Here is an 18904-nt window from a genome sequence, read left to right on the forward strand (position 1 = left end):
GAAGAGCATATGTATTTGAGAGTACAGGTCTTTAATATCTTCACTACACCTCAAATGCACAATATGCCCTGCACATGGAATTATACTCAAATGGATGGAAAAGTGAGATTCTAACACACGGTATCTTGTTTGGCATGGCTGTTAAAAGAAGGCTAAGTCTAAAACACTTAAGTAAGAGAAGACATCATTTTAAGAAGTTTAAGTATCTACTCTAACAAGTAGTTACATTCACTTTATGTGCAGGTTGAAGATATCTTGAAACGTGGACAAAATTATTTGGCAGTCTTTAGAACAGTTCTCTAGTAACAATCCACTCTGAATTCTGTATACTCAATACAAATGAAGACTCTTCAATTTCCTGCAAAACTCTGGTGCGTATAAAGTTTCGAGTAGACTCCCTCACTTGCTGTAACAAGGTTTGCATGGGTGCCCATTTCTACAACTTTCCCCTTGTCCATAACAAATATGGTGTCTGAGTTGATTACAGTTGAAAGCCTGTGTGCAACTGTAATATTTGTTGTACTCTGTTGCAGTGACTCCAGAGCATTGATGATAGCCCTTTCAGACTCGGCATCAAGTGCACTTGTGGCTTCATCGAGAAGCATTATCGCTGGCTTTTTCAGCAGAACCCTTGCAATTGCTATCCGTTGCTTTTGTCCACCCGAAAGTTGGCATCCCTTTTCCCCAACTGATGTGTCGTATCCCCTTGGTAGATTGCTTATCACTTCATGGATGGATGTTGGCCTCCATAGCTGCCTGTATCACTTCAGCTTCCGAAGCACCTTCATTTCCATAGCATATGTTTTCTCTGATTGAGAAGCTGAATAGAAGCGGCTCCTGCTGCACCAAGCCGATCTGTGCTCTCAGAACTTTCAGGTTGTAACTCTTCACATTTTTCCAGTCAATTAGTAACGCTCCTTCGTTCACATCATAAAATCTGAGCAGAAGTGCTAGAATAGAAGATTTCCCTGCTCCACTTGGTCCAACCAGAGCAACTTTTGATCCAGCTTCAATTGTCAAGTTGAAGTTGTCGAGTATAATCATATCTGGTCTGGAGGGGTAAGTGAAACTCACATTTGAAAATTCAATATCCCCCTTGATGCTTTTACGAGGTGGTTGCTTAGGCTCGTCTGGCTCAATCTCAGTCTGTCGGTCAAGGGTATGGAATGCAGGGGTCAGAATACTGATAGCAGAGAAAACAGTAGGTATCAATGTCCACAATTCTGTGATTGACGGAACTGTGAGTGAGAATATCTGGTACGATCTTATTCCGTTCTCGAAGGAAGATTGTCCTCTCTTAACGAGGATAGTTGTATACCATAATGCAACAGCATGGGCTATATTCCACAAGCAAAGTGAGACACCTTGAATGATCCCATATTTGATGCTTTGTGTCCTGCATTTTGCCAGTGGCTTCTTTAAAGAAACCTTGGCCTTTTCAAGCACATGATCTTCCAGGCAAAAAGATGCAACAGTTTTTATGTTGGATGTTGATTCAGAAGCAAGGGAAACCAGTTCTGAATAAGCAGCATTGCTTTTGCAGACTTGGCTTGAATCAGCCCACCGATAAAGTGGCAGGGCATCACGGCCCAAGCAACTAGGCCCATTCTCCAGTTGACTCTGATGCTGACTATCGTTGCAATCAGTATGGAGGAGATGCATTGAACAATAACGGACATACGGTCAGATATGATTGTTTTGACTGTTGCTGTTTCGTTGATAACCTGTGATGTAACTGATCTGATCCCACAATGTTTTGAGGCTTCTCAAACCAGGCAAGCTCGTTTCGTAGTATAGCTGCAAAGAATGCTGGTTCATAAGAATTGGTTTTCATAGAAGTTATCAAGCTGGTGCTGTAGAGGTAAAATACAGTTGGCATTAAAATGATACCTGAATATAATGCTTGTCTGAGATTCGTCATGGCCTGCTCCCCAACCAAGCCATAGAAATAATGCTGCGAAGTATGGACAAAACATGACAAAAATCCTATACACGCAAAAAGTATGGAGTACTTCCAAGGCGTTAGTTTTTAATTTAATTGCATGTAATTTTTTTAAATGTACATTTTTTAAAATTATTGTACTTTTTAAAACTTTAATAGTATTATTCAATTTTCCTGTATTTATCTCGTAAATTAAATTTCGTATGTTGCTACAATTGTAAATTAAATTATATAATTGTTATTAGTGATGTGGAAGACTATGTGAGGGCTATTGGATGTCCAGTTGCATGTCCAGATGATGTGGCAGGAGGATTTTAGTGCTGATGATGTGGCAGTGGGAAGGCTATGTGAGGGCTATTTGATGTCCAGTTCCATGTCCAGATGATGTGGTAGGAGGATTTTAGTGCTGATGATGTGACAGTGGGAAGGCTACGTGAGGGCTATTGGATGTCCTATGCCATTGGAGATGCTCTAATTAATGCGTAATCATCCTTGATTTTATACATAAAGACAAAATGTTTTGTACACGTGTAAAAACGTAAGGTAGCGTAGAGTTTCCTAATAATTTTAGAGTTGAATACAAAGATTTATTCTGCAAATGCATAAAAGACATGTTTGTTATTATTACTCTTCCTTGTCAAGTTTCGATCCGATCGTATTAGTAATTAATTGGGATATTGATAAATAATTTTTTTAATTTATCATCATGAGTTGACTTTTTCTTGCTTTATTACGAGGAACCGCCTCTTAATATTAGATTAATGTTTCATTTTGTTTTATGTAGCAAAGATGGTTATTTTATTATTCACGTCTCGATTATATATCAACTATTTCTCGGTCCACTGATTGTCTCAATAGACTTAGCATAAAATGTTATCCATTTATCTCTTACAAGAAATAATAATATTTTATTCACCAAAAAAGAGAGAATATTTTATTTCTTAGGTTTATATTTTCCAGGCGACCCATTCTTTGGTGACAGACGTTTTCATGGGTCGTATTATATCTCTTTTAATTTCAATTGTTTTAGGGTATATTATAGTTTTAAAATATACTGTCACTTTCTTGAATTTCTTATTTTTTTATTTCATCGTTTTTATTTTTGTTTCTTTTTCCATTTTTCAATTTTGTTCGGCCTCGTTTTAGTGAGGGCTGAAGTTAAGTTCTCTCTCTTGATTTCTATTTTTAAATACATATTGCTTTATCTAGGGGTGAGTAAAAAACCGGAAACCGAATATCCGAACTGAACCAAATCGAAATTTTGAAATTCGGTTCAGTTTTTTCGGGTTTTCGGTTCGGTTCGGTTTTAAAAATAAAAAAAATCGGTTTTTCGGTTCGGGCGAAGAAAAAAACCGAAAAATCGAATTATATATATATTCTATTAATTTAATATATTCTTTTAATATATTCTACTATATAATATATATTATATTTATTATTAATTTTATATTATATATAAATATTCTATTAGTATATATAAAATAAAATAAAATACACATATATAAATATATATTTATATTATATTTATTTTTTTCAGGTTTTTCGGGTTTTTCGGTTTTTTAAGTCCGGTTTTTGGTTTTTCGGTTTCGGTTTTTCGGGTTCGGTTCGGTTTGGATTTTGAATTAAATTCGGTTTTTTCGGTTTTGGTTCGGTTTTAACAAAAATATACTCCATTTATATATGAAAATGTATTTGAAAAATAGAATAGTTAGAGATAATAAAACATTATATTTGCCACACTAATATATTTATATATAAATGTATTTAAATTTGGGCAAAGCATATTTAAAGATCTTCATATTTCGATTTTTTTTGCATTCATAGATTTTTGAACAATTTTTTTCATTTTAATCGGTTTTTTAACTTCAAGACTCTATATACTTACTATATTTACCACGGAATGGTTTGATCTGTTGATTTTTTTCGTTGAATATATTTCACTTTAATATTAATATTATTTTCTTGAGTTATCAATTTCATCAATTATTATTGTAAGTATATTTCAAATCATGTTGTCCATTCATCAATTATTACCACTCCATATCGTAAGTATATATTTCTAATCATATTTTCATAGAATTTGAAGAGAATGTTAATTGCTTCGGAGTCCTCAATAATACCACTGCATTAGTGTCTATTGATGTGTAATTGGTTTAAAGGATATAACATATTTATAGAACAATGTAACTTATTCACTAAAGTACTAGTGATAGTGATAATAATGGTACTATCTTTAAGAGTTTCTAGTTTCTATCATTACAATTGCAACATTTATGGTCTAATTTTAGTCAATTAGGTAGTGTAGTTGAAAGTTGGAGATCCTAAATTCCTAATAATCTCCTTTGTTTTTTTCTCCTTGTACATTTATAAATAGGTACTAATTTCTATTTTATTTTATCTAACATTTTATTACCTTTTCACTTGTTTTCGCAAATAATATTGAAAGAGAAAATGTTTCCCTTTAAATATAACGGGATACGGAGTAAAATAATCTAAAAATGCATCATCATCATCAATATATAAAAAGTAAAGCCCAAATACAAGTCTCGGAAAGCGGCTTGAAGTAAAAAATGTAGATTAAAGAAATCAGTTCATAAATGCCAAACACGTTGCCACCATCCTTCTTCCTGGACAGATCCAACACATGACCATCGATTTATTGTGCTCCAATATTTTACTAGTAATTTTGGGTTTTGTAAGATTCTATGTTTACTCTGACAACTCTCTCAATCCTTGGTTTGGCTTCAATGGGAAAATTGCATGTTTTAGTATTCGTCAACTCCCTTAGAGATAAGGATCTCTCTCACACACACCTAACTCACTCTTGCATTTATAGTGCATGGAATAAAGTGGAGTAATATTTTTTTGTGAATTTCTGCACCTTTGCACAATGCAGTGCCCTTTAACAGCCTTTTCCTTCCATAATTAGACGTGACCAACCCTGTATTCATATCAAGAAAAATATCCTCTCTCTCTCTCTCTCTCTCAGTGTGTGTGTGTCCGAAGATGGAAAAGGAAGAGTCCAAGTTGGAGGTGCAGGCTGAGGTGGAGGAGCAAGAAGCTGAGGAACCAACTCCATTGGTCAGAAATTCAAGAAATGGAGATGACAGCAAAATCATTCCAAAATATGGTGTTGAAATTAATGGTGGAGTGAGTAATGGAGTCTCTCAAAATGAAAATGAAAATGAAGAGCTTAGAATTCCTGCAGAAAACCAGAAAATGGAGGAGATTGATTGGGTTCTTGCAAATGAAGTCATTGATGGAGGAGAGGAGAGTGAAAAAAAAGTTCTTGAAAATGGAGCAGAAGCCATTACTGAGGGCAAGAATTCAAAGGAAAATCATGTTTTCCATGACAAAGCTGAAGGTACTAACATTTTTGGTTCTGTTTTACAGATTTTGCAACACTTTATTTTATTAATGTCTCTGAAAACGATAAAATTGCACAGTACCTTAATTTTCTTATGCCTTTGACACCACTCCATAACCCTACCTGTCTGTAAATTAGGTGTAAAAAAGGTGAAAGGGCCCTCTTCACTATTTATATTCTTTTTTCAGTGTATAGATTAAGTTACGGCATGTGGTCTGTTTTCCTTCATTTTCTTGATTTTCACAAATTGAGTTCCAAAAAAAAGTTTCTCTCTCACAATTTTCTGTTGTTTGTGGAGTTGGAATTCTTGGATATATTGCAATGCAGTGAATGGTTGAGGGTTTTTCTGTCTCAGATTTGAGCCAAAAGTAAGCTTTTACATCTTAAGAAGCCATGAAAACAGTCGATATAATCTAGGCTTTGAATGAGGGTTGTTTAGTGCTAAGCATCAAGGGTAGATTTGGAACTTCTCAGGTGTGATCTAAGTTTCTATTTAGGAACCACAAAAAGAACTAATTGCAGCCTTTTGTTTTCTACTTCTGTTTCTACAAATGTTAGCTAAGAGTTAGGAAGACTGAGTTGCTTGGCATTTTGGATCATGATTTCTTCGATCACTTGTTTCTGTTTTTTTGGGTGAAGGAGTGTGGAAGTGTCGAATCTGCACTTGGAAGTATGGCAATGGAAGTGTCTGTGTTGATGGTATCAAAACTTTTAATTTTGTGTATGAAGGTCAGTAGATGTGTAAATTGAATGAAAGTGTCTGGTTAAGATACACACACCTCAGAGTGTCTCTATCCTTCATTAGTTCATGTAGTTTCAAAGGAATAGTTTAGGCAATGTTGTGTATTTATGCTTCTAATATGTATATATATGACTTAACATTGTGTGTGGTGTTAAATCTGTTTTCTTGCTTTGTTTTGTAGGTTTAGGTGTTAATCCTATACCTGCGTATATTCATAAGACGCTAATTGTGGAGGATCCTGCACGTACAAAACACGATGTCTCATCACTTGTTCCCGTAATTCAGTTCAGTGGTGCTTCGGTCATAAACAATCAACACGGGGAAGAGGGCAAGGAGGATGGCTTTTCGAATTCAGACGGCTTGCCTTCAGACAGTTCATCTCAAGAAGGCAAGAATTAGTTACGAGATGAGCTTTATAATAAGATTGAAAAATGCAGATAATGATGATGAACTGAAATTTACACGTTGTTTTGTGGAAATGGTTGCAGGTGTGGATTCCACATATGCATATATTATAAGGGAGCCAGTCTTGAAAGGACCTGCAAAATACGCCATCTCGTCTCTTGATCCTGCCATTCAGTTGAATGGTGCTTCGGTCATAAACAATCAACACGAGGAAGAGGACAAGGAGGATGGTGTTTCAAGTTCAGATGCTCTGTCTTCAGACAGTTCATCTCAAGAAGGTAAGAACTAGTTCTCATACGAGTTTTCTAATAAGATCGAAAAATGCAGATAACGATGGTGATCTCAAAATTACACATTGTTTTGTGGATTTGGTTGCAGGTGTTGATTCAACATCTACATATATTATAAGGGAGCAAGTCTTGAAAGGACCTGCAAAGTACGCTGTCTCGCCTCTTGATCCCGTCATTCAGTTCAATGGTGCTTCGGTCATAAACAATCAATACGACGAAGAGGGCAAGGAGAATGGCGTTTCAAGTTCAGATGTCCTGCCTTCAGAAAGTTCATCTCAAGAAGGTAAAACTTAGTTATGATACGAGCTTTCGAATAAGATCGGAAAATGCAGATAATGATGATGATCTGAAAGTTACACATTGTTTTGTAGATTTGGTTGCAGATATCGATTCCACATCTACATATATTATAAGGGAGCCAGTCTTGAAAGGACCTGCAACAGACTTCGTCTCATCTCTTGATCCCGTCTTTCAGTTCAATGGTGCTTCGATCATAAACAATCAACACGAGGACAAGGAGAATGGCATTTCGAGTTCAGATGTCTTGTCTTCAGACAGCTCATCTCAAGAAGGTAATAACTAGTTATGATACGAGATTTCGGATGATATCAAAAAGTGATGATAATGATGATGATGATGATGATGATGATGATGATCTGAAAATTACACATTGTTTTGTAGATTTGGTCCTGTCTCTTGATCCGGCTGTTGACTCCAATGGAGCTTCCGTAGTAAGCAATCAATACGAGGATATTGAGACGAATAGCATCTCTGAAAAGATTCATGGATCTTCCAAAGAGATCGAGAGTGAAGAAACTGAGCTGATAAACGAGGATGATCTGGAAATAACAGAGTTAGACGTCGAAAGAGTCATTCGGAAGCAGACCACACATGATCTGTACTGTCCCAACTGCAAGTCTTGCATTACAAAGAGGGTTATTCTTAGCAAACGAAAGCGCAGAAAAAAGATTCCCGATGGGGAGGTGAAGCGCCCCAAAACAGATACTGCAGCTGTAGGGACTGTTTCGTCCGAGGATCAAGTTCATCAGGAAGGTGAAGTTGGTAACGACGATGCTCAAACACAACCAATCGATGAAGATGACCGTGACAGAGGCCCGGTTATATTTCGTTGCTTATCGTGCTTCAGCATTTTCATTCCAACTGGTAAGCGTCGTGTTTTTTTGTTTCTGTTTGAATATCTTTTGTGCTTATGAGTGGGAAAAGCAATGTAGGGGACGGATTCCGATTGTTTGGTAGAAGTGGAAAAGAAAATGCACGTGATGGACAAGCACCAGATGTAAAGAAGAGCTGGTTCGACATATTTAAACCGAATAGGCAGAAAACACTGGTTGGGGAAGGTACTTTTTTCCCTTACAGATTGTATGTGTAGCGTCGTGCCTGCAGAGAGCAGAGTTGGTAAGACGACGTCTGAATTGCCTTTACGTGTTCATATAACTCGGTTCTTTCACACACAGGAATTAGTTTTGAGACGAACGTGCAACAAGTCAGCTCAGCCATTCCATCGTCCAGCCCTGCTCGCGTAAGTGGCCAGCCATTAGTTTTACAAGATACGGCCCCACCTGCTCGTGCTCCTGCTCCTGCACAACTCGAGGGAACTACGGCAGATGAAATCCAAGATCTAAAACTCCCCTTGTTAGTAGGTATTGTTTTTTTATCTACATCTTCACATCATGATAAGCCTTGTTGAATTAGTTTAGTTTTTGGGTGACTGCTGTAATGACTTATCTCCCTCAGATGAGTTGAATGCCGTGTTAGCCGCGGATCAGCAAATGGAATCAAAACCTAGCCGGGAAGTTCAGACAATTCAAGGCGACGACGTTGTCCAGCTCCCACAACCATCAGTGTCAGCAGGTGTAGACGCGGATGGCACATTGATCTCAGTATCTATTCCTCACAACGAACAAGAAGTTAGAGCCACTATCGTGACCACATCTATTCTTGACAGCATAAATGTCGATTCAAGAAGCAGTGATAGCGGTATCTTCATAATCTATCTATTTTGAGTTTGATCTCAGATTAAATGTATGAAATTGGTAGCATGCTTTCCCTTTCTAATTGTTTGTGTGGCGTCTGAATAGCCTTTACGTGTTCATATAACTCGTTCTTTCACATACAGGAAATAGTTTCGAAACAAACGTGAAACAAGTCAGCTTAGCCATTCCATCATCCAGCCCTGCTGGTGTAAGTGGCCAACCATTAGTTTTACAAGATTCGGCCCCACCTGCTCGTGCTCCTGCACGACTCAAGGGAACTACAGCGGAAACTGCTGCACACGAAGGCCAGGATCTAAAAATCCCCTTGTTAGGTACTGTTTTTTAACTACTTATACACATCATGATATGTTAGCCTTGTTCAATCAGTTGAGTTTTGGGATGACTTATGATCATCTCCTCAGATAAGTCGGATGCTGTATTAGCCGCAGATCAGCAAACGGAACCAAAACCTATCCAAGAAGTTCAGACCATTCAAGACAACGACATTGTCCAGCTCCCACAACCATCAGTAAACGCGGATAGCAAATTGATCTCAGTATCTATTCCTCACAACGAACAAGACGTTAGAGCCACTATCGTGCCTACATCTATTCACGACAACAGAAATTTCGATTCCAGCAGTGACATCGGTATCTTCAAAATCTTACTATTTTGAGTATGATCTCGGATTGAAACTACAAAATGTGTATGAAATTGGTACCATTCTTCTTTGGACCAACAGGTGAGGTCTACCCTGCTGAAGTGCCTCAGAAGGTGACAACTACAACGACCGTCGACTTCAGACACGACAAGCCACTCAGAACTAGTATCATCTCAGAAATTGGAGATGCACCATCTTCACAAGGTAAGACCAAATGCTGCCAATCGACAGGCCTAACTTGTGTTTCTCGAGTTAACTATCACAAAATCTTGATGCAGGTGTAGGCATTGATACCAAGATAACTATCATAGATACACATCCAGGAGCGACTATAACACCTTCGACAGTTTCCCAGTCGGGAACTCAAACTAGTACTGCTGAAAGGGAAGGACTCGGAGCGAGAGAAGAACGCAAAGTTGAAGTGATCAAAAGCGTAGTTTACGGTGGGCTAGCAGAGATCATGACTAGCCTTAGCATTGTGTCATCAGCCGCTGGTGGTGGTGCGTCCACATGTAAGTATGCTGCACGCAATCTTTACTCGTTCGGATAGTACATAACTACATTACTCTCAATTTTTGTTGGTTCATTTGCAGTGAATGTGTTAACTCTGGGAGCTGCAAATTTGATTGGAGGTCTTTTCATCATTGCTCACAATGTAAGTATTTTGACTCTGTTTCGTCCTTTGAATACTCAATCATATGTATTGTCGATCTCGTGGATCATTCTCCGTATAACCGTGCAGTTGTGGGACTTAAAATGCGACCGCGTCGAGGAGCAGCTCTCTAACCAAGTGACCGAGCAGGCAGATCGTTACAGACAGCTCCTGGGCCGGAGACAGAATTTCGCGCTTCACGCCTTTGTTGCCATAGTAGCGTACATCACGTTCGGCTTGGTGCCTCCGGTCGTGTACGGCTTCTCGTTCCGTGAGTCAGATGACAAACAGCTGAAGCTATTGATGGTGGCAGCAGCTTCCTTTGTGTGCATACTTGTGCTGACATTGGGAAAGGCCTATGTGCAGAGGCCCCCAAAGCCTTACTTGAAAACAGTCATGACCTTCTTGGTTATTGGGATATCTGCCTCGGGCGTGTCGTACGCTGCCGGAGGATTAGTCGAGCGCCTTCTGGAGAAGCTCGGTTTGTTCGAGCCGAGCTCGGTAGCTCCTAACTTGCTTGTGCCGGAGATGAGACCAGTTGGTTCGGGATGGGCCTCTTACTGAGTGCTCTCTCTCTCTCGTTATATGTTCAATTGAATGTGGCGATTTTGTTGGAAATAAAACTAGTATTGCTAGTCTTTTTGCATCTTGTACTTTATCTTATTTCTCATAAATAGTCTGTCTCATAACTCTATAAATTCTTAAACCTTCGCTAAATTTTAATTTTGCTTACCAGCTTTAACATCTGTTTACAACTTATCGAACTGCTATTAATTTGTTACTCCATTTTGCAATCAATCAAAATTTCAGATCTGACATAGTTTGATATGACTTACTTGTATGAAACTATCGGACGTCGACCCGAAATGATATTTACAGGAAACAAAACATCACTGTATTATATTAAATCGAATAATTCCATTTGGTTTATATAAAAAAGAATGAGAAAATGGATAAAACAAGAAACGAGATGGAAGAGAATATGAGAAACTAGAATTTAGTGAAAGTTTAAGAATTTTTATAGTTGGTATGCAAAGCTAGAATTTAACAAAAATTTAAAAATTCAAAGGCAAATATCACTTATTTTAAATACCCGTGATTCATTTCAGCTGTTACAAAGTTTTGGTTCATCTCAACACTATATTTTACGCCAATATACAATGTACATACATTTGCAATGTCTCTATTGTTGGGACATTGGCGAGTATTGATGAAGCGAAGGTGCGATGAAAGAGGCACGGACTGTCTCAAAAAAGGGCACAGGCACAGGCACAGGCACGAAGCATCATAGTTAAAGCTCTCTATATGAAACCAAAACAGTGTGTAGAAATCCTATAATATAAGACACATAGAGATTTCTAATTCCTAGTATTCAAGTTTACTATCATAAAAAAAAAGTAGAAAAAGCCAAAAACTTGTGAGAAAAGAAACTGCACAAATAATCAAACTTGATATCTGCAGGCTGTTTACGAACTCTTGTCATCTGATCCATGATTCAGTTGATGCAGCTCTTGCCTGCTTTTACCTCTCTTGATTTTTGCCTTAACCCTCGATTTCGTTACTAGGGTCTGCACTGTGTTAACGAAATTTCCGACAGCCATGACTATGAGAAGAACCCCACATGTAATTACCTGAAATTCATAGGTACAGTCACGTAGGTGAATCTGGATACAATGTTGATGAAGATTCGACGAAGACATATGTTTACACAATTATTTTACCTGCCAATCCAACTTGGATCCATTCATAGTAGTATTAAGTAACAAGAACCCAACATAAGCTTCGAATCCCTGAAAATAGAGAACCATAACACGATTTGAGGGAAAACATTGGCTTTAGTGATGTCATAAGTATAGCCATCAAAAAGAAGAAACACGAGCGGCTATGAAAAGATTTATGGATCTCGACTTAACGAGCCTACACAGTCCATTAAGAGATTTGCTAATATCACTTGCACGAGGAGTTGATTCCAGTAAAATATAAAGAAGCAGTATTGTTGTCTTGTTATTGATACAAGAAGAAGGAACTTAACAGACCTGCAAAACAAAAAGTATCGGGCATAGCAGTAGTAGCTGACCCTCAACTCCAGCAGTTTCTCCCCAAACAACATCCATCCTCCTAGCCTACATTTAGCAATAGTTGAACATTATTGACCGGATATGTTAAAGTATTGTGCCTCAATCAATATGAAGGACGATTTCCCTCTAGCCCATCAGTGAAGGCTATAACTCATGTGAAAATCACACATAAATCACAAAAAAAAGGTACGAACTTCAATATATTTATTTTGAAAAAGACAGAGAACATTCTCTACAATGACAATCGAACAGACAAGTTTACATGTAGAGATCTTGACATCTATATGTATCAGGGCACCAAACAAAGGAGTCAACTTTTTTGAAAAGATGTAAATTGAACACAGGAAGAAGCTGGTGGTAAAGGAAATCAAATATCCCAGGCAAGCTAAAACTACCTTGCCAAGCGCAATACGTGTATAAAGTCTTTGCCTTTGGTATATATTCTGAAGAATCATAGCAACTCCTTGCATGATTGCCCATTTCAGAAATAGTTGTACACCTATCTGCAATGACCATTTTATTTCGTTTTTGTGGGTTGGTGATCTTACATTTTATGTGAGGGGAAATGTTGGTAAGCAGTAACTACCTGATTCTGAGCACAGTCAGGCCCTTGGTCTATTTCCCAAGTTAAACTAATCAGAGCCATAGCCATGGCAAAATAATGGTGTTTAATCCACCTGCATAAGTAAGAGCATGACTAGATTAAACGATGGCCTATTTCTTCGTAACCAAACTTCAAAGAAAAAATAAATACTACATTAAAGATGACAAAAGGAAAGGAATAGCTTGAGCACTAGAAGATCCCTAAAGCCATAACAATAACTATTGCAACAAGAAGTTAGATTACATTGATCTTCTTGTCAACATTTTCTCTAACTACATGCCAATAGTTCAATCTTTTTAACTAAAATAAAAATAAAAACTCCACTTTTAGGAAGTAAGAAGATTTAGGAAAAGTCAAATACCAAGGACGTATATTACTTCCATTAACTCTCAAGATGTTCTCTCTCAAAGCCAAACCAGTGTAGAGATATAGCAACCATGCCTGTAACAGAAAAAATTGACTGACATGAGTTTCACACACAAACTCCCGTAAAAATAATAAGCAATAATAATAATGATAAGAGATAAAGAGGGATCAAAATCAGAAAAACAGAGTTTTGCCATGCGATACCTGGTAAAGTTGAACTGGTAATGCGGGTAAGCATCCACCCCAAATATATGACCTTAAAATAAGCAATAGTGACGGCAAACAAAGGAACAAAAATGCTGTTCTATCCTGTCATCAGTACAAACACCTTCAGTTATTGCAAAAAGGTGTATGCTTTTCCAGCAATAATTAAGAAAAATAATTCAAGTTCGGATAAGTGGGGCAGACACTCAAAGTGAACTAGATTATTTGTAATATATATTTTAGATCAAGAACGCTCATGAATATCAGATTTCATCAACACTGCCATTCATTGTAACTTTGTAAGATATGAGGTCCCTTGAGCTTTAAATGATTAAAATGCTGGCAGACGCTTACAAATGTTATGTGTATGTTCCTGTCATGGACTCATGGGATGATAGATCAAGATCATGGCGTGCGCTTATCTAACTCTCATCTTATTAGTATCAAAAGCTAGACTTAACAAATCTTCCAGTGGTCTCCAGTAAATCACTGTTTCATTAACCACGACATGACACATATCACACATGATTACCAGTCCGCAAAATTTTGTTGGTTACCTCGCGTGAACGATTGGTTCATCGGTTATCCAGTTCTTTATCATTATTCATTAAGAATCTACCAAAGACTCCCATATTCTCATGCTATGGGATAACAAGATCAAGACTATGACAAGTAATAATGATATACATGACATACACCACAGTAATAGATTCGATAATTGATAATACACCACAGTAATAGATTCGATAATTGATAATACCAAGTCTACTTTTGCTAATCACTGTTCCATTCAATCATTCATCACGATTCATGACAATATGGAATGACAAATTTGCACATTTATTATGTCCATAGAGCTCCAAAATTTGATTACAGAATATACATTCCCAACCAAATCATGATCATAATGGAATAAAAGGGACATCAAATTATCTAGCATTAACGGTTGGAATCATACCCTGAAATTATTGTATTCCTCTTTCACTTTCAATTGTACATCCTTCCGATTAGCTCTCACATTAATAGGCCCCAAAAACATCCTCAAAAACATACCTAATTTCAGAGCAACAAATCAAATTCATCATTTATAAATCCATATGCAGCACACACAATCAAACCAAATAAGAGTAATCAAACAAACCATGAGATTTGCTAGGAAGAAATGCCGCTGCATCTCCCTCACTCAATATATACCTCACTCTCTTCAGCTCCTCTTCCACCTAACAATTATTCCCCAAAATCGAATCCAAAAATCAGCACACGCATAAAAAAAACGATTCACGTAAAAATATTACTCGCATGCATGCGGATGAATCGACGCAGCTCATACTTTATCGAAATCCTTGGAGCCGCGGAGGGGCGAACAGACAGAGTTGATGCGGGCGTCGATTGCGGCGACGCGCTGGCGCAGGGCGTCCTCCTCGCGGGTGGTGCGGGAGATGAGGGACGCCGCGGTCTCCTGCAGCTCCTTGGCTTCCTCCGCCAGCGCCGAGATTCCGGCGGCCGTTGATTCCATCGGAAGACGGTGACCGTCCGATCAATCAGGTGATTTTCAGATTTAACGGATCGATGTGAATTTTGTTTTTGGAGGTGCGATGCGATGCCAATTGTTTACTAGTATTGTGCATTTTATTAAAAGATGAGGGGCTTTCTGGTAAATTCAAAAAATGGATGGATTTTGTGGTGGGAGACTGGGAGTATATAATAGATTTGGAGTATTTTATTTTCTTATAAACAGTCGAAAAAATATGAAATTTTATTAAATTATACGTTCATTTCACAATTTAAAATCAACTAAATAAATGTTTGGATTTTTTTTGTAATTATCCTGAAATCTAGGCAATCTATAGATGATATATTATTAATGTTTTTTAATCAAACGACAACATACAGACAACCATATTTAAACATAAGTCGAATAAAGAGTTCTATTTAAAATATCATAATGAATTTAAGTTAGGTACTCATTATTCATTCGAACCTTATGGTGGATTTATTTAAATTTGGTGTGCCAAATTTATAGTAGTAATTATTTGTAATACCAATAAATGAAGGAAAACAACTAATTAAAGATTTGAACGGAAGAAGCCTGTCTTTGATTGGGTATTCAAACATCAGTTGGATAAAGAGGACTATTTAAAAATGCTATAATTGATTTTTTATTTTTTATTTTCAAAAATCAAGTTATAAATTAAATCAATCACAAAAGGCCAGTATATAAACTAGAAATAATATGCATTTAAATAAATTCGAATTGTATAGACTATTTTATAGTAATATGGTTATATGAATATCAAGATTTAATTTGTGTTTCAAAAAATAATAGTAATTTTGTAGAAATACGAGAATATCTTCAAATAAGAGTTTAAAATTAAATAATAATATAAAACTAACAAAATTCTTCTTAATGGTTAAAACCTTACCCTTCGCACTAAGTTGTCAAAACTCTTAGCTAGACGACCAATCTATATGAACCTTGATTGTAAAGTAATATTGTTAGAAAATACTATAATTCATGAATAATGATCAATTATTCAGTACTTATCTTGTTTGTAGATTTTGTTTGAAAATATTAAAAAAAAATCAATACTATTTACTCTCTATGTTCACCAATAAGTGTCTCATTTTGTTATTTTTGTCCGTCCACCAATAAATGTCTCATTTGACTTTTTATATTTTTTATAATGGACCCTACATTCTATTAACTTTATTTCACTCACATTTCAATATAAAACTAATACATACTACTATATAAAAGTAGGACTCACCTCCCACTAACATTTTTCACTCATTTTCTACTATATCTTTTAAAACTCGGGTCCGGTCAAAATTGGTCTTGTATTGGTGGACGTAATGAGTAAGTTCTAATTAACTAGATCACATTTTCTTAAAATAAAATTATTAATTGAAATATTAATAGTAAATATATTTTGTAGATTATTAGTATTATATTAAATGTGATTCACACATTTAAACTATAATTAAAATTTGCTTAATATATAAGTTATTTATTGATAATACGATAATTCTTGATATTATTATACTATTAATATTAAATATGATTCATAATTTTTTAATTACATCAAAAAATAAGCTATTAATTGATAACTTAATAATAATAATATTAGTAGTATTATTATTATTATAATAATATTATTATTATTATTAGTAGTATTATTATTATAATATTATTATTAGTATTAGTATTATTATTATTATGGAGTACTACAGGCTAAGTGAAATGTATCGTTACATTTATAAGTCATAGAGTGTATGCAGTGGCAGACGTAGAAAAAAATTGTAGTAGGGGCTGAACTATATACTTACTTCGTCCGCGAATAATGGTCTCATTAACTATTTTACTTCGATAAGTGGTCTATACATTCCACTAACTCGTCTCAATCATGATTTATTACTAAACTGTAACTCATATTCCACCAACTTTCTTTATTCATTGCTAATATAATTCTTAAAACTCAGACTAAGTCAAAGTAAAACAACGAATCACATATAAAGAATATACTCTCTTCGTCCCACAAGAATATGCACTATTTCATTTTTAGTCCATCCCACAAGAATATGCACTTTCTAATTTTGGAAACTATTTTCTTTCTAATAAGGTGAGATCCATTATCCACTAACAATACTTTATTACTTTTTATCTAATATAATCTCTTATTTTTAATAATGTTGTATTAAAACTCGTGCCGAACTCAAATTGAATATTCTCAAACTCTAAGTAAACATCTTAAACTTGAAACAAACTATATGTAGAATCCTATATGAATTAAACTACACGGTCAATGCATGACATGTCTTTTCATATTTTCATTCTTAATATTTATAATAAAATGTATATTAAAAGTCATATTTTTAAAATAAATATTTGTATAATAGAATTGTAAAGAAATAAAGGAAAAGAAAAAAGTAAAAAATTGACTTTACAATATTAAAGCCACGAAACCTTTTTTCCACATAGGTAATTAAAGAATATATAAAGTACTTAATTTATACTCACTACCCCAATAATCAAACTGACGCTACTTCCAAGGGATACAATTATTGCTACTAGAATTAACTTCCTACATAAATGTATAATTAATAGTATAATTATTTTAGGATGGGGTGGGTCATCTTCTTCCCCAAGCCTGTGAAAGCCATATATTCCCTAATTTGCATCTGCAAATTTTGAATTCTCAGATTCAATTTAGTGACTTCATCCCCTTGTTAACATTAATCTAATGCGATTTAATCTTCAATAGCATAGATTTGGGAAGGGCTAGAGACAGTTTCTTTGAAAATTTCAAAAGATTTTAGCATAGAATGAAAGGAAAATTTTTTTTTGGGGAAGGGCTTAAGCCCCTCCTTGGCTCTTACTGTGTCCGCCAGTGGCTGTTGTGGCTGTGATGGCAATCATGTCGATAGGGGTCCGTATGGCCACCCCGGAGTCGACAGCGCCCTGGACCCGGGCCCTGTCGGCCCCAAGAGACTCTGCTGCCTCCGCAAACACGTTGGTGATGAGCGCTGCAGCAGAGGACACCACGTTGCCCATGTCCTGGCACCGCGTGCCTGGTTGGACCGGGGAGTTCTCTCCGTTGCTGCTGCTGCCCGTGGCCGTGGTGATCCCGTGTATGGCTGCAGCTAGCTGCGTCAGGGGGAGGGCCGCATGGAGTTGGGCCGTCTGGAGCCGTTTCCCCTCCTTCTTGGTCTCGTCCCTCGACCCGAACAGGCGGGCTAGCCATGTTGTTCTTGGCTGCTTTGAGTCCATCTGTTTGTTACAAATGCAAATTTAGAACTTGGATTAAATTTGTTGTTGTTGTCGTGGTCGTTGTTGTAACCTGTATGTTATTGTTTTGCTTTAGTTTTCAAAGTAGTCGTAAACCAATGAGCTTAGCAATATAACACTCCCCTAGTTTTCAAAGCAGTCGTAATCTATTCTTATTAATCCTTGCAAGCTTGTCAAGTGGCCAAGTCTAGGATCTGTCCATCAGAGAAACAAACCGGGCTTGGACTGGGCTCATCGGTTATAGCTTGATATGCATTTTCGTAAACCAATGACCAGCCCGACACCAAGCTCGTTAAAAGCGTGGGATGGCCTGGGCTCATATATATACAAAAGCCCAGACCATCCGATTCACTTCATACATGGTCCTGGACCGAGCCGGAGATCAATCCAGTCGGACCGGCCCACTTGACAAGTATAGTTTTGGTTAAGGCCTAATTTATAGCAGGGATGATTCTCTCACATTGGTTGTGAATATCTGCTGGAAATCAGATGCAGAAGGGCTCAAAAAACTTCTGTCGAAATCTGGCATCTCAAGTTGCTGGTAACAACATGCACTCTTCTTCCCTTTCATGCCAAGAACTTGAGATTTCTGTTCATATATAGTACTATATGATTATCATTTCCAAATAAATTAATAAATTTATAATAGTGTTTTTTAATTTTTTCAGAACTCACTGGAAATGAAACATCATCTCTAATTATCTCTTCCTGTGATGGCTCCATGCACCTAGCAAATACAACATAGTTTAATATTGTAATAATTTAAGAATTTAAGATGTTAGATATTTCCTAGGACATAAGATGATTAACATC

The 18904-nt window shown here is 36.5% G+C and overlaps 3 protein-coding genes across 7 annotated transcripts; 1 reads left to right on the plus strand and 2 right to left on the minus strand.

The window, feature by feature from the left end:
- Window positions 1-290: 290 nt before the first annotated feature.
- Window positions 291-1921, minus strand: LOC121780252 (ABC transporter B family member 14-like). Its single transcript, XM_042177798.1, is given in 4 exon segments — window positions 291-734; window positions 736-1532; window positions 1535-1762; window positions 1891-1921. Coding segments are annotated over 4 exon segments (1440 nt in total). The 3' UTR covers window positions 291-350.
- Window positions 1922-4739: 2818 nt separating this feature from the next.
- LOC121793000 (membrane protein of ER body-like protein) lies at window positions 4740-10799 on the plus strand. 4 transcript variants are annotated; one of them, XM_042191176.1, is made up of 16 exons: window positions 5521-5677; window positions 5949-6030; window positions 6233-6439; window positions 6540-6734; window positions 6835-7029; window positions 7118-7318; window positions 7428-7910; window positions 7979-8104; window positions 8222-8407; window positions 8502-8744; window positions 8884-9072; window positions 9163-9390; window positions 9483-9605; window positions 9680-9913; window positions 9995-10056; window positions 10144-10799. In XM_042191176.1, the coding sequence occupies exons 2-16, from the start codon at window positions 5982-5984 to the stop codon at window positions 10615-10617; spliced, it is 3195 nt and encodes a 1064-aa protein (XP_042047110.1). In that variant the 5' UTR covers window positions 5521-5677; window positions 5949-5981; the 3' UTR covers window positions 10618-10799. The 4 variants fall into 4 exon arrangements, with proteins under 4 accessions (XP_042047108.1, XP_042047109.1, XP_042047107.1 ...); XM_042191174.1 differs by lacking the exons at window positions 5521-5677; window positions 5949-6030 and adding an exon at window positions 4740-5306 and having other exon boundaries at window positions 9190-9390; XM_042191173.1 differs by lacking the exons at window positions 5521-5677; window positions 5949-6030 and adding an exon at window positions 4743-5306.
- A 528-nt stretch (window positions 10800-11327) lies between these two features.
- LOC121793001 (transmembrane protein 120 homolog) lies at window positions 11328-14911 on the minus strand. Of its 2 annotated transcripts, XM_042191177.1 has the most exons (10): window positions 14636-14911; window positions 14447-14525; window positions 14264-14358; window positions 13306-13410; window positions 13097-13176; window positions 12718-12808; window positions 12527-12634; window positions 12090-12176; window positions 11775-11843; window positions 11328-11684 (listed from the first exon to the last, which is right to left on the minus strand). In XM_042191177.1, exons 1-10 carry the CDS (start codon window positions 14819-14821, stop codon window positions 11520-11522), a joined length of 1065 nt encoding a protein of 354 aa, XP_042047111.1. In that variant the 5' UTR covers window positions 14822-14911; the 3' UTR covers window positions 11328-11519. The 2 variants fall into 2 exon arrangements, with proteins under 2 accessions (XP_042047111.1, XP_042047112.1); XM_042191178.1 differs by lacking the exon at window positions 12527-12634.
- Between the last annotated feature and the right edge of the window lie 3993 nt (window positions 14912-18904).

This window comes from Salvia splendens, chromosome 2 (assembly GCF_004379255.2).
Source record: "Salvia splendens isolate huo1 chromosome 2, SspV2, whole genome shotgun sequence".
NCBI lineage: Eukaryota > Viridiplantae > Streptophyta > Magnoliopsida > Lamiales > Lamiaceae > Salvia > Salvia splendens.

What these genes read in the sequence shown, in the direction of transcription:
- LOC121793000 (XM_042191173.1), top strand. Translation starts at nt 4,949, where the DNA reads ATGGAAAAGGAAGAGTCCAAGTTGGAGGTGCAGGCTGAGGTGGAGGAG. An exon ending in AGACAGTTCATCTCAAGAAG is followed by an intron (nt 6,440 to 6,539) that starts GCAAGAATTAGT and finishes AAATGGTTGCAG; the next exon opens with GTGTGGATTCCACATATGCA. An exon ending in AGAAAGTTCATCTCAAGAAG is followed by an intron (nt 7,030 to 7,117) that starts GTAAAACTTAGT and finishes ATTGTTTTGTAG; the next exon opens with ATTTGGTTGCAGATATCGAT.
- LOC121793001 (XM_042191177.1), bottom strand. Translation starts at nt 14,821, where the DNA reads ATGGAATCAACGGCCGCCGGAATCTCGGCGCTGGCGGAGGAAGCCAAG. An exon ending in TACCAGTTCAACTTTACCAG is followed by an intron (nt 13,177 to 13,305) that starts GTATCGCATGGC and finishes TTTCTGTTACAG; the next exon opens with GCATGGTTGCTATATCTCTA. An exon ending in CGATACTTTTTGTTTTGCAG is followed by an intron (nt 11,844 to 12,089) that starts GTCTGTTAAGTT and finishes CTCTATTTTCAG; the next exon opens with GGATTCGAAGCTTATGTTGG.